We start from the raw sequence: 11,940 nt of genomic DNA, 5'->3' as shown, positions 1-11,940 counted from the left end.
GGAAAGCTTTGATTAATTTGGCCCCATGAACAGAACCAACATGCCGGTCCCCGCAGGCAGAACAATTCTGAGAAGAAATCAGGAAAATATACAAACAGCATCTTTTGTTTTGTTTTTTTGCAGTGTAGGCACGCTTCATTTCGTACTAAATCACCGGGTTTCCCTTTAGGCACTGTTCAGGTTTGGTCCCGGTCAGGTTTTTCAACTTAAACATAAACTGATCCTCAGAGATTCAACAACACTAAAGCACTTCTGTACCATCAGTTTAACCTCCCCAACATGCTGCTTTGTGCTGTGAAGCTTTGAAGGTTTAGTGTAGCAGTAAGGTTTGGGTGGAGACAATAGTCAAACTGAGCCGGGCAATATTCCAGCTGCAGAATTTATCTTCACATATTTCTGTAATTGCAGTCGTCTCCTACCAAGTCATGGAGGTACACATTTCTGGGTCGATGTGCCACAGCGTGTGATCGAAAACACAATCATTTAGAAAATAGAGGTAACTTTGAAGCTTTAGAGCTGTTTTATGGGGTTTGCTTTATTGCTACAGTGGACGTTGTGGTTCCAATAACCAGCTGTGATCAATGTTTGTCCATAAACAATGCGTCCAACTGGATGGGGTCACTCGGTTTTTGGTTTTTACGACCCACAACTTCACTACGTTGCTGCTCTGGATTGTTTCCACAGTTTACAGAAGCAAATAAAAAGATAAACGCTGTAAATATGAAGCGAGTGGTGAACAAACGGCATCTAAAGAGCAAAAAAAAAAACTTCCAGAAGCTTCGCAAAACCAAAGAGCGATACCCACTGAGGAATCGATTTAAGGTGAGGAGAAGTAAGACTAAGAACAACGGGGTTCAGAACTTACCTTTTCATGTGCAGTGTCAGATGCACCAGATTCAACTCTGTGCAACATAAATCAATGAATAAACCTTTGTTTTGCTAGTTTCAGCTTCATTAACGCCACCTTTCACTGATAAACCGTGTTTCATGAGCAGCAATCAACGGCCTGAAAGTGATCGTGCTGCATGAGGCGGATTGTTCCAGTTTTTTGGGAAAATTAACAAGAATTTTAGGGAGCAGAGATCCAAATCCTGTCAGAGCATCCAAAGCAATTAGTGACTTCTGTTAGCATCCCTAGCGTCATTAGAGCAGCTCCTCGCTGCGCCAAGAATAAAGAGGAAACAGGTCTTTGTAAACCGAAGCAGCCGGTCAGGATGAAGACGTCTAAAAAAACAAACAGAATTCTCCATTAAGAGTGAAAACCCTGCATGTGGAGCGCTGCAGCAGCTCGGGTCCTTCGACTGATCTGTTCGGACGGCTCGCTTCGTTAGATTATTAATTATGATGTTTGTCAGTAGCTGCTGCAGTTTGAGCTCCTTTATATCGACAGATAAATCTAAACAAAGCGCACGCATGTTTCCAGTCGTTGGACTTCCCCGACGACATGTGTGATCATTTAAGTGTTGTTAAATCAAAACATTCGGCCTCTCTGGTGGAGCTGTTGACAACCGAGCTGACATCTGATTTATGACTCACCGCTGTTTCTGAGAAGTCGGACGGATTCGTGAAGCTCATTAGAAGCAGAAGTTGAATCCACGTGCTGCAAAATAAACATATTAGAACAATGAAAATTTAAAGATGCAGCACGATAAAAGACGAAGTCAAACTCTGCTCGGATGGAAGACCGAGGAGAAGATGGTTCAACAGTGAAGGCAAAGAAGTTGGAGACGACTGGTTCAATCTTTAATTGTACCCCAAAAAAACCTCCGACAGGTTGAAAAATCTCCCAAATGAGGCCGTTTGTCCTCGTAGATTAATCGTAGCAACTGGACTTAAGGCTTGAGTTTCTTGAAGACGTTCCACCTCTCCACAGTGGGGTTCGTTAACGTCGGCTAGATGTGGACGTGGTTTCATCTTCCTGGGGAGAGATCTTAAGACTGAAACAAACAAAGCCCCAGTTGAAACCGAAACTCAGGTGTTAACGTCTCCTTAAGGATATCTGGAACTCCCAACCAGTCAGTCAGACCTGATGAAGCCTCTTGGATGAAACGTCTTCAAGAGACTGAAGCGAGTCCAGCTGCTACGATTAATCTACGAGAACAACCATGACCTGGAGGACTGAGGGTCTTCACAGACGTTACACCGTTTATCAGAGCCAGACGCTGTACAAACAAGAGCACATGTCACATATTCAACTTTCTTGTGATGTACGGTTCTGTTGTGGAAAAAAATCAAAGGAAACCGGAGCTTAAAACCGCAAAATAAAACAAAAAATATACATTACAGATGAGCGAGTTGTCGGAAATATGGTGAAATATGAAAAAACAGAGTTTGAAGAGGCTGTAAAAATGTAAATATGAGTGAAACATCTTATTTATCACGTGTTGGTGACGGCTGGAACATCTTGACTGCAGTTTGTCGTTTATTTTTTAATGATTTTTAATGATTTTTCAGTTTTCTCTACGTCTAGTCGTGGTCGTTCTGTTTCCATCTCAGTGGAAAACATGCGACAGGAACAAAACAAGGTCCACAAACCGCTCGTTCAGGTGGTTGAACGTAACCCGAGCTGAACCGGGGACGTTTCAATCGACCGCAATGTGGAAGAATTTCCCAGCAAATACCAGGATGTGGGGTAAACTGGGGTGAGATGCCCCCTCGAGGTATAGAAAGTACCCCCGTGTTGTTCCCGCTCTTGATTTTTTCCACTTCAGCTGGAGGGCGGCTGAACAGATTCCAGCGTGGTTCAGGTCCAGTTTGCGGTGCCTCTCCATGTGGTGTTGGCTCGCTGTGTTTCATTAAATCCAAAGTCAACGCTGTGACTTAAAGGAGATTCTAGAGCTTCTCATGCTTCCATCTGTTGACAAGCTTCATGGAGATGCTGATTTCCTTCTGCAGCAGCTGCCCGTAGAGCCAGAACTACAACCCAACGGTTCCCTGACTCTGGTGCTTCAACCAAGAAACCAGATGAGCTGAAGGCCGCTGTTACTGGTTCCCTGGTTACTGATGCAGTAGTTTGTAGTAAAGGAGCCACAACCAGGTATGAAATACAAAACACACAAGAAGAGGTGGTAAGTGGTGCAAAATATCCTGAAAGATGGAATAAAAGTGACAGAAATCAACACTGTGAAAGCAAAGTCTGACGTAATAAAACCAACTTTACATGTAGGAGCTGGATAGTTCTGTATTTTAAATCCATTGTTTTTGATCTTAGGAAATATTCTAATAACTCCGTGAGCTATAAGCCATAATCATCACAATTATGAATAAGTAAGGGGATGAAATATGTCACTGTACCTGCAATAAATGCAGAATACAGTCGTGACTCGATGATCTGACACTAAATGTAAAACCTTCTTTTATGTCGGATATCAAGGCTGTCGCTATGTTCAGGCTGTTTTTATGGGTCAGATAGCAGGTTCTGGATTGTTAAGGGTCGATTATCGAGTCACGACTGTTTATGAAAGTTTTTGAATGAAATCACAAAAAATTACTTTTTCACGATATTCAACTTTTTTCTTTTTTAGATGTACGACTTTATCATTTAAAATATTCTAGCTCTGTTCTCTTTCCTATTTTCAAATATATATATATATTTATAATATGCACACAAGAACTAAGTGAACACATTCAGAGGTAATTATAATAAAAACAGCCTTCAGCTTTGGTTTTTATGACCCTAAATGTAAAATCTTCCTCATTTTGTTCAATACAAACTATTTATGCGTCACATTAACTCCGTTCTTGTTGCTCTTTCTCTGCAACATAATTGTTCGACAACAGACAGAAAAATCAAGAAAATTAAACAAAACCACTGAGAGTTCTTGCTGCCTGAAGACCTGCAGAATTATTTTAGATTTATTTTTTTTAAGCAGACATAAATAATTATTGCCAATTACGTTACAGTTAAAAGGCCTGTAGGACAAAAGTTATAACTTTACTCACTGATATTTAAATTATTAATAATAATAATAATGTCAAATCAGCACAAATGTTCAGCCAACAGCAGCTGAGAACTTTTATTTTTTTAGTTTATTTGTGTGTTTTTTGCAGGAACGGTGCACAATTTAAAGCTTCTGTTGTCTCTGGACAGGTACAGAAGAAGAGACAAAAAAAAGTCTAATACTAATAAATAAAAGTTAATTATTATATCTGACTTCAGCCAAACCTTCAGGCTGTTTTTGTTTATTGTTTTACTACTAATTAATGTCCCTGTATAATATGATAATTTATCAGAAACACCAGTGAAGCTAAAGTTTTCCACGTCACTGATTCTTGTTCCAGACGTTTATTTTGTTGTTGTTCAGACTCGTGACTGATCCTCCACATGTGAGCAGTAAAGTCTGTACATGTATATTCTGATTATTAGATCAGATTATTATATAATTCCACCTCCAGCTCAGTGACATGAAGCTGCTCCGGCTGTGATGGAAACCAGAGCTGGGTGTGTTTTGTGGGAGTGTGAGCGGTTAAAACATGTCTGTCGGCTGCTGCTCCTCCTCCTGCAGCCTGAGGCCACCACTCCCCTCCTCCGGATCGCAGCAGCCTCCTCGACGCGCTCCGGCTCCTGCGCCTCAGTTCGGTGTGTGCGCGAGCGGCGGCTCCTCCGGGCCGGCTCTGGTTCTGGAGCTCAGCATGGGCCCGTGGACTCTGGTGCTGCTGCAGCTCTCTGCGCTGGCTGGGCCTCTGTGGGCTCAGGGCGCTGATCCGGACGGTGCCATCAGCCCCCAGGACTGCAGCCTGGACTGCATTCAGCAGGTAGGACACGCTTTGGACCGGACCTCTGCCCTGTGTGGAGACTTCTGGGGCAACACTGACACCTGAGCAGACTTTTATTTTACTTTTACTGAGCTGGGGTTCTGCAGAACCTCTCAGTCCATAACACACAGTTTTCAAAGCGTTCTTTCCATAACTGTGACTATCATCAGGTTGACTTCAGGCTGTTTTTTATTACTTTTGCTTTTAAAATGAGAATTTACATGCGACCAACAGACAAAATGGACTTTCTTAGTCATAAAAAATCACAAATAAAGCAAGATTTGCAGGAAAAAACTGAATAATGCACATTAACAACTGATAAAAACAGACATAATGTGCGGGTTTTTTCCATTTTTCTTTAAACTCAGAGTCATTTTACTTTTTAAAATCCCTAAAACGTAAAAAATCAAACGACCACACAGCTCAGATCACTGTAAAGGACATAAATCTGACTGTTAGCAGGTTGACTTTTAGGTTTTTGTTCTTTAATTTGCTCTTAAAATGTGAATTTATACGTGACAAACAAGAAAAATTAGTTTTCTCAGTAATGAAAAATCATAAATAACACAAGATTTGTTGGATAAAACTGAATTATTTCAAGTAAAACAGCCGTAATGCTTCTGCTACCAAACTAAATGTGCAAGTTTTTCACATTTCCTTTGCACTCAGTGAGACATTTTGCATTTTAAAGCCCCTGAAACGTAAAAATGAGAAGAACCCAGACAGCTCAGATCACTGTAAAGGACATAAATCTGACTGTCAGCAGGCTGGCTTTGAGTTTTTTCTTAAGTTTTGCTTTTAAATGTGAATTTGCATGCGACAAACAAGAAAAAAAAATTTTTTAGGCATAAAAAAATCCTAAATTAAGCCAGATTTGCAGGATAAAACTGAATTATTACACATAAACAGCAGTAATGCTTCTGCTTCCAAAACATCTGCAGGTTTTCTACAAATTCTTTCTAATCACTGATTTATTTTGCATTTTAAAGCTCCTAAAATGTAAAAATCAAAGAACCCAGATCTCTGTAAAGGACACAAATCTGACTGTTCGCAGTTTGACTTTAGGTTTTTTCTTAACTTTTGCTTTTAAAATGTATTTTGTACACGACGAACGAGAAAAATAAAATCCTAACTAAAGCCAGATTAGCAGCATGAAACTGATTTATTACACGTAAACATCTGTAATGCTTCTGCTACTGAACCACATGTGCAGATTTTTCACGTTTTCTTTCTAACCGTTGATTTGTTTTACATTTGAAGCCACTAAAGGTTCAAAATGAAACGATCCAGGCGGCACTGATCAGGATTTTAGGGACTGACGAGCAAAACAAAAAGCTTTGGAGACTCCATCTTTGATGACAAACCTTCTCAGCCAGTCGTTTTAGTTAAAGCTTCATATTTGCAGCAGAAACTTTCTTTCTCAGGATGTTTTTTTTTGTACTCGATCCTGCCTGTAGACGCCGTCTCACGCAGCTGGTTTAACGTTTACCTTCAGTGAAAACAGTAAAAACAAGCTGCCAGCTCTCTGCTGCGTGTTCCGACCTGATCCGTGTGAAAGTGTCCAAAACGTTGAGCACAAATAGGTTGCTGCGGGCGGCGAGATTGGGATGAAGATAGCAGCCTCGGTCGTGTGAATTCATAAATAGAAGAACAGACGAGTCGGCTTCACGTGAACACAGACTGACTGTGGAGTTACAGGACCTCCACTTTGTGTCTCAGTGAAGTTTCTCTGGAGTTCCTGCTCCCTCAGCCTCGTTGTGATTCTGTCACATCTGGTTGTTTGCCGAGCGGCTGGTGGTTCAGGCTTCATCACCAGGTTACATGCGAGCGAGCAATTAGGCCACAAACACCGTCTGACAGTCGTTGCCCAACCGACGAGCACTCGGCGAGTCTCTGCAGCGCCTCGGGCACGTTCAGCATTTCTGCTGGTTTTCTCCACCTGCTAGTCGAGTCGCGATCATAAACCTGCAGGGCGAGTCCTGGGCGGCGGGAGAAGCTGTCAGGGGCGTTACGAGAGCTGGAAGGAAACACCAGAACAACAACCAAGAAAAGAGAAGAACCGTGTAGAGGAGATCAGTTAAAGATCAGAATCAGAAATAGTTCAGAAATAGTCAGGATACGATCAGATCAAACTTTATTAGTCCCAGAGGAAACGCTGGAGCCAGATGTTGCTCAGAAAAACAAAGAAAACAGACATGAAGAAAACTGTAAAAGTAAGACGAACACTGGTTGTTATACTGAAGAAATAAGTAACAACACACACGAGGAGGAAATATGGCGCCTGAAACACGAGCATTATTATTATTAAGAAGAAGAAGAAGAATGACCACCATTAAATGTATTTACATGTTTAATATTAACAATATTTAGTTTACAATGTGTTTTACAGACAGGACAAAAAAAAGAAAAGAAGGAAACTCAGGAAGAACGTGAACCAGAAGACAAACAAACAAATAGCAAGAAACATGGTCAAAGAGTCCTAAAATAAATGAAGCACAACAACAGCAGATAAAAATAATAAAATAAAAAAGGAAAGAACGAGTAAAATAAAAGAAAAATATAAGTTTGAAACATAAACACAAGGCAGAAGATGATAATAACTATAGTTGTAATAGTAAATAACTTTAAATAAATAAAGGTTCAAAGGGAATTAAATGAAAAAAAAACAACTTGATGATAAATTAAAATTATATAAATAATATATAAACGTAAAAATAATATCAATAAAAATATCAAAGCTGTGAAAGGAGCAAAGAAATGTTGAAAAATAAAAATGAAAATAAAGTTTAACTGAAAAATGAACGAGCAGCAAGTGGAGGAAAAACTAGACGTCATCAGGAAACGATCAAAAGGACTCGGCTCCTTCATCAGACGGTAAAAACTGCAGCATTCTGTCAGCTAGGGGTTCCCAACATAAGGGTTCAGGGCCCTTTACAGGTCACCAGATTAACTTTAAGGGGTCTCATTTTTTAAAGTGTTTCTCCAGTTTTTGGAACTTTTATTTAAATTAATCCATTTTTCAAACTGAGCTGCTGATTGGAGACCAGAAGCTTCTCTGTGCACAGTGAGCTTCTCGTGAGGCATTTAGGGAACGTCGGTAAACTGTCTGTTGATGAGCAGGTGTTCAGTAAGTGAGTAGAATTTATCTGAAAGCAGCTGTTTGTTAAGTTAAAAGTAAAAATACAGTAAAAAAAAAAAGGGGTTTGCATCTAAAATCAAAGAAGTAAATGTGATAAACAGGCTCGTTTCTATATTCATCAGAATGATCAGCTGCAGCTGTTCAGTCAGGACAGGACGATGCTTGTTGTCTGTTCAGGTTTATGAGCTTAAATGTGTAAAAAAGTGAAATGAGCTCCTCAAAACATGCAGAGGAAGTGAAAACGAGCCTCCACACCTTCATTTATAACGTTTATTTCATTAGAGGAACACAGCGAGCAGCCGTTGGATTGGACAGGAGTCGCTCTTCTGTTCGTTCCTCTGCTTCGGCTCCGTGACGGGAACCAACCGTCGATCCAACGCAGCTCACAAACAGACTCTGCTTGTTGGTTTTGGACCTGTCAGTGTCGAGCCGGTGGGACGGCGCTGTCAGCGCTAATGCAGCGTTTCGGGCCGTGATGAGTAAGTGTGTGCAGATGTTTGGAAATCAGATAGCCTGTGTTGGTCCCAGCTTGGCTCGCTGTGCAGGACATTCCTTTTTGTTCGAGGCTTATTTACGATTTCTGGCAAAAAACAATAAAAATCGATATCCTCCGTGATGGCATTCGAGGTCGTTTGGCTACGACTTGTACACAGTTTTTAACTTCCCAGAGATGCAGCGAAGGGAATGTGGTGAATTCATTTAGTTTTTACAGGTCAGAGAAAAAAAAGGACAGAAACGCAAAAAACGCTAAAAGTCACGCTAGCTGGCGTGAGCTGCAGATTGGCTCGTTGGCTCGGCGGCTCGTTGGCTCGGCGGCGTATCGCTGCAGCGGAAACCTTTTAATCAGCGCGATAAACACGTCGTAGAACGCTAACACCTCCCACGGTTCTTGTTTTCCGTCACTAATCCACAACAGAAGGCTGCCTGACAGAACTCTGAGTTGTGTTCAGGAGTTCTGACACCGAGGTTGTCGACACGCTGCCTCCACATGTGGAAATCAGAAGAACAAAAAAACCCCGAAGATTTGGTTGCGAAATTATTGGAATAATAGCCACAATCATGATTTGGACTTCTCATGATTAAATAAACGTGATGATTTGGTTTCATCTTGGATAAATTAGAACTCCTTATTTCACTTTTTTCACAGGACGTTTAGCTGCTAAACTGCAGACTAGAAGCTTCTCGGTGCAGCTTTGTGGCCGAATGTGAGGCGTTTAGGGAACATCTGTGCATTGCATTGCCTATAGATAAGCAGATGTTTGAGTTTTTAAAAAATATTTTGCTTCTCAGAGATGCTTTAAATTCAGGTGAAGATTATTTTAAGTCTTGTTTTGGTGCCAATTCGTGCGTTAGAAACATATGAAACTTCAGTAAAAATATTTAATCTTCAAATTGAATAATTAATTGTGATAAACGGGCTAACCGTGGCGTTAATATCGATCAGAATAACTGTGATTTGGGCCGTGATCGTGCAGCCCCAGTCAGTTTCATCTACAGGTCGTCAGCGCCATTTTTTTGCAATTGTTGCTGCAACTAAATTGTTTAAATCGGTGCAACAAATCTCTGTGTGAGTCACATCTGAATGTCATTTTTTTGCTTTTTTTAAAAGAAATTATTGCTTATTTTCAGTTTCACGCACCTTCAAAATCGCCGCTCGAGAATGATCCGGTTTTTTCCTGCTGCAATATAAACAGTGAAGTCCAGAAAAACTACAAACTGCAGCGTCACTTGTTTCTGATACCGTGTAGAAGTTCATATTTATATATATATCATATTAAAGCACATGCACATGGACATCGGACAGCTTTTATTTTCAATCTTAAACTCTGAGCTTTGAACAGAGAGATTACATTTCAGACTGGATCAGATTCGTTTTAATGCGTTACGGTGTTCTTGTTTGGAGTCGACTTTGATGCCGTCGCTGGGACGCACAAGCCTCGTCTTGCCTCTGATGATGACACCTCAGAGGTTACCATAACGGAAAACAAGTCCTCGCCAACGTGTGAGAGCTTTAAACCCCGACGCTGCTCTTCCTCACCCGTAAAGTAACGAGTAAAGAACACACAGACTGACACTTAATTAATTCCTCCGACTCGTTCTGCTGGTGTCTGCGCGGCTCTGCCTTTGATGACGCTGCCAACTAAAGCCAAGCTTCGCCCACCGATACGCCCGCGAAGCCCGAAGTAGGTCAGACGTACGGCTGTCAAGATGTCAGACGCACAAATTCCTTCCTTTGTTGGCGAGATTGTATTTTTGTCACAGTTTTCTTTCACACAAAGACTTTACAACTGTAACACGATGCAGAAAAGGCTGTTGCATAAACACTCATCAAGATGGAGGAAATAAAACCTGAAAGCAGCCAAATGTTACCGACGAGAAGCCGACGTAGGAGGGTTTCACGTTGCCTTTATGGGAGGTACACAGGTTTGTAGTCTTTGAAAGATGTGCTGATATGAGTGGCCATCTGAGGTTCTTCTGTTTCTGAAGGCCCAAGAATTTGCCTGTTTTGCCTCCTCTGTACACTCACCTCGCTCGTGTTGGGTTGGAACCACTTTATACCTTCAGACCTGCCTTAAGTCTTTGTTGCATAGATTCAACAAGGTGCCGGAGACGTTCTTAAGAGATTTTGATCCATACTGACATGACAACAGACCAAGATCTGGTGACTGTGGAGGCCGTTGGAGTCCATTGTCACGTTCAAGGAACCTGTTTGAGATGGTTTAAGCTTTGTGACATCAGAAGATGAGCTCCTGTGGTCATAAATGGGACGGACATGGTCAGAAACAATTCTCACAAAGGAGACCAAAGTGAGCCAAGAAAAGATCCACCACACTGTTGCACCACCAGCAGGATGGATCCATGTTTTTATGATGTTTGTGCCAGATTCTGACCAGAAATCAAGACTCATCCAACGTTTTTACGATCTTCTGAGGTCCAGTTTTGGTAAATTGTAGCCTCAGGTTCCTGCTCTTAGCCGACAGGTTGGGTCGTCGGTTTGTTCTTCTGCTGCTTTGTTCAGAGATGGTCTTCTACATCCTTTGGTTGGTTGTTTGAGTTCCCGTCGCCGTTGTCTCATCTCCAACCAGTCTGCTCGTTCTTCTCTGGCATCAACAGAACTGCAGCTCACTGGATTATTTCTCTTTTTCTGACTGTTTCCTGAGAGGTTTGTGGGTGAAGATCCCAGCAGGGCACCAAAAACCAATAAAAGTCAAGTTTCTTCTCCGTTCTGATGCTCGGTTTGAACTTCGTCTACAAGCCTGAATGCTGCCGTGTGATTGGCTGATTAGATATTTGCGAGCAGCTGAACAGGTGAAGCCAACAAAGTGGTGGAAAGTGAGCGTTTACCTGCAGCTGTTGGTGTGAATATTCACCAAGTCCTCGTGGTTTAATGTATAATAATGCAATAATCAACGCTCGCAGGATGAAAGCAGCTGAAAGTGTTTAATGTGACTTTATTTTGACTCGTTTCCTTCACAGGGAGGACCTTCATGTGAATACTGCAGAATAACCAGAAGCGACGTGAAGAAGGCTCTGGGTTTCAGCTCCCTCCAAGCGTTTGGAAGTAAGTCAGCTAATTACACTTAAACGCAGAGTAAACTTTGCTCAGACGTGTTTTGGCAGCGCTGGGATGCTGTTCGCCGTATTTTAGTGTCCCGATCGTGCACGTACATGATTTAAATGAAAGTTTTACACGTATCCCCTCATTGATGAGCGGATGTCAAAGGGTTTACGTACAAGCCTCAACAGCAAATACACAAGAGGACGAGCTGCTGTCGACACCAAACGCCGTGTAAAACAAGTTTGCGCTGAGCGTTGGAACCATCCGACGTCAAATATTTGTCCAGCTTTAGCGCTTAATGCCACAACCAGCAGCAACGAGCTGCCATTTGGGCTTAAACTGAAATAGTCTCCACAGCGTAGGCGTTTGTTGTTCGACTGTCAGTGTGAGATTAATATTTGATTCTTTTTTTTAAATGAAATAGCTGATGTACAAATTCTCCTCATAATTCTACTTATACATTTATAATATAATTAAAATGTGAATT

At 41.5% G+C, this 11,940-nt stretch overlaps 1 protein-coding gene across 2 annotated transcripts in view; it reads left to right on the top strand.

Moving 5' to 3' along the window:
• Positions 1-4,499: 4,499 nt before the first annotated feature.
• The window catches only part of LOC103371873 (interleukin-17 receptor D), a 16,695-nt gene continuing 9,254 nt past the window's right edge, over positions 4,500-11,940 (top strand). For both annotated transcript variants that reach the window (XM_008301342.1, XM_008301341.1), the window contains exons 1-2: positions 4,500-4,755; positions 11,372-11,456. In XM_008301342.1, coding sequence (XP_008299564.1) covers positions 4,633-4,755; positions 11,372-11,456 — 208 coding nt within the window. In that variant the 5' untranslated portion in view covers positions 4,500-4,632. The remainder of the gene's footprint in view (positions 4,756-11,371; positions 11,457-11,940) is intronic.

Source organism: Stegastes partitus, unplaced genomic scaffold (genome assembly GCF_000690725.1).
Source record: "Stegastes partitus isolate 25-593 unplaced genomic scaffold, Stegastes_partitus-1.0.2 Scaffold1662, whole genome shotgun sequence".
In the NCBI taxonomy this organism is placed as follows: Eukaryota; Metazoa; Chordata; class Actinopteri; family Pomacentridae; genus Stegastes; species Stegastes partitus.
This window is presented reverse-complemented; position numbering and strand designations above follow the sequence as displayed.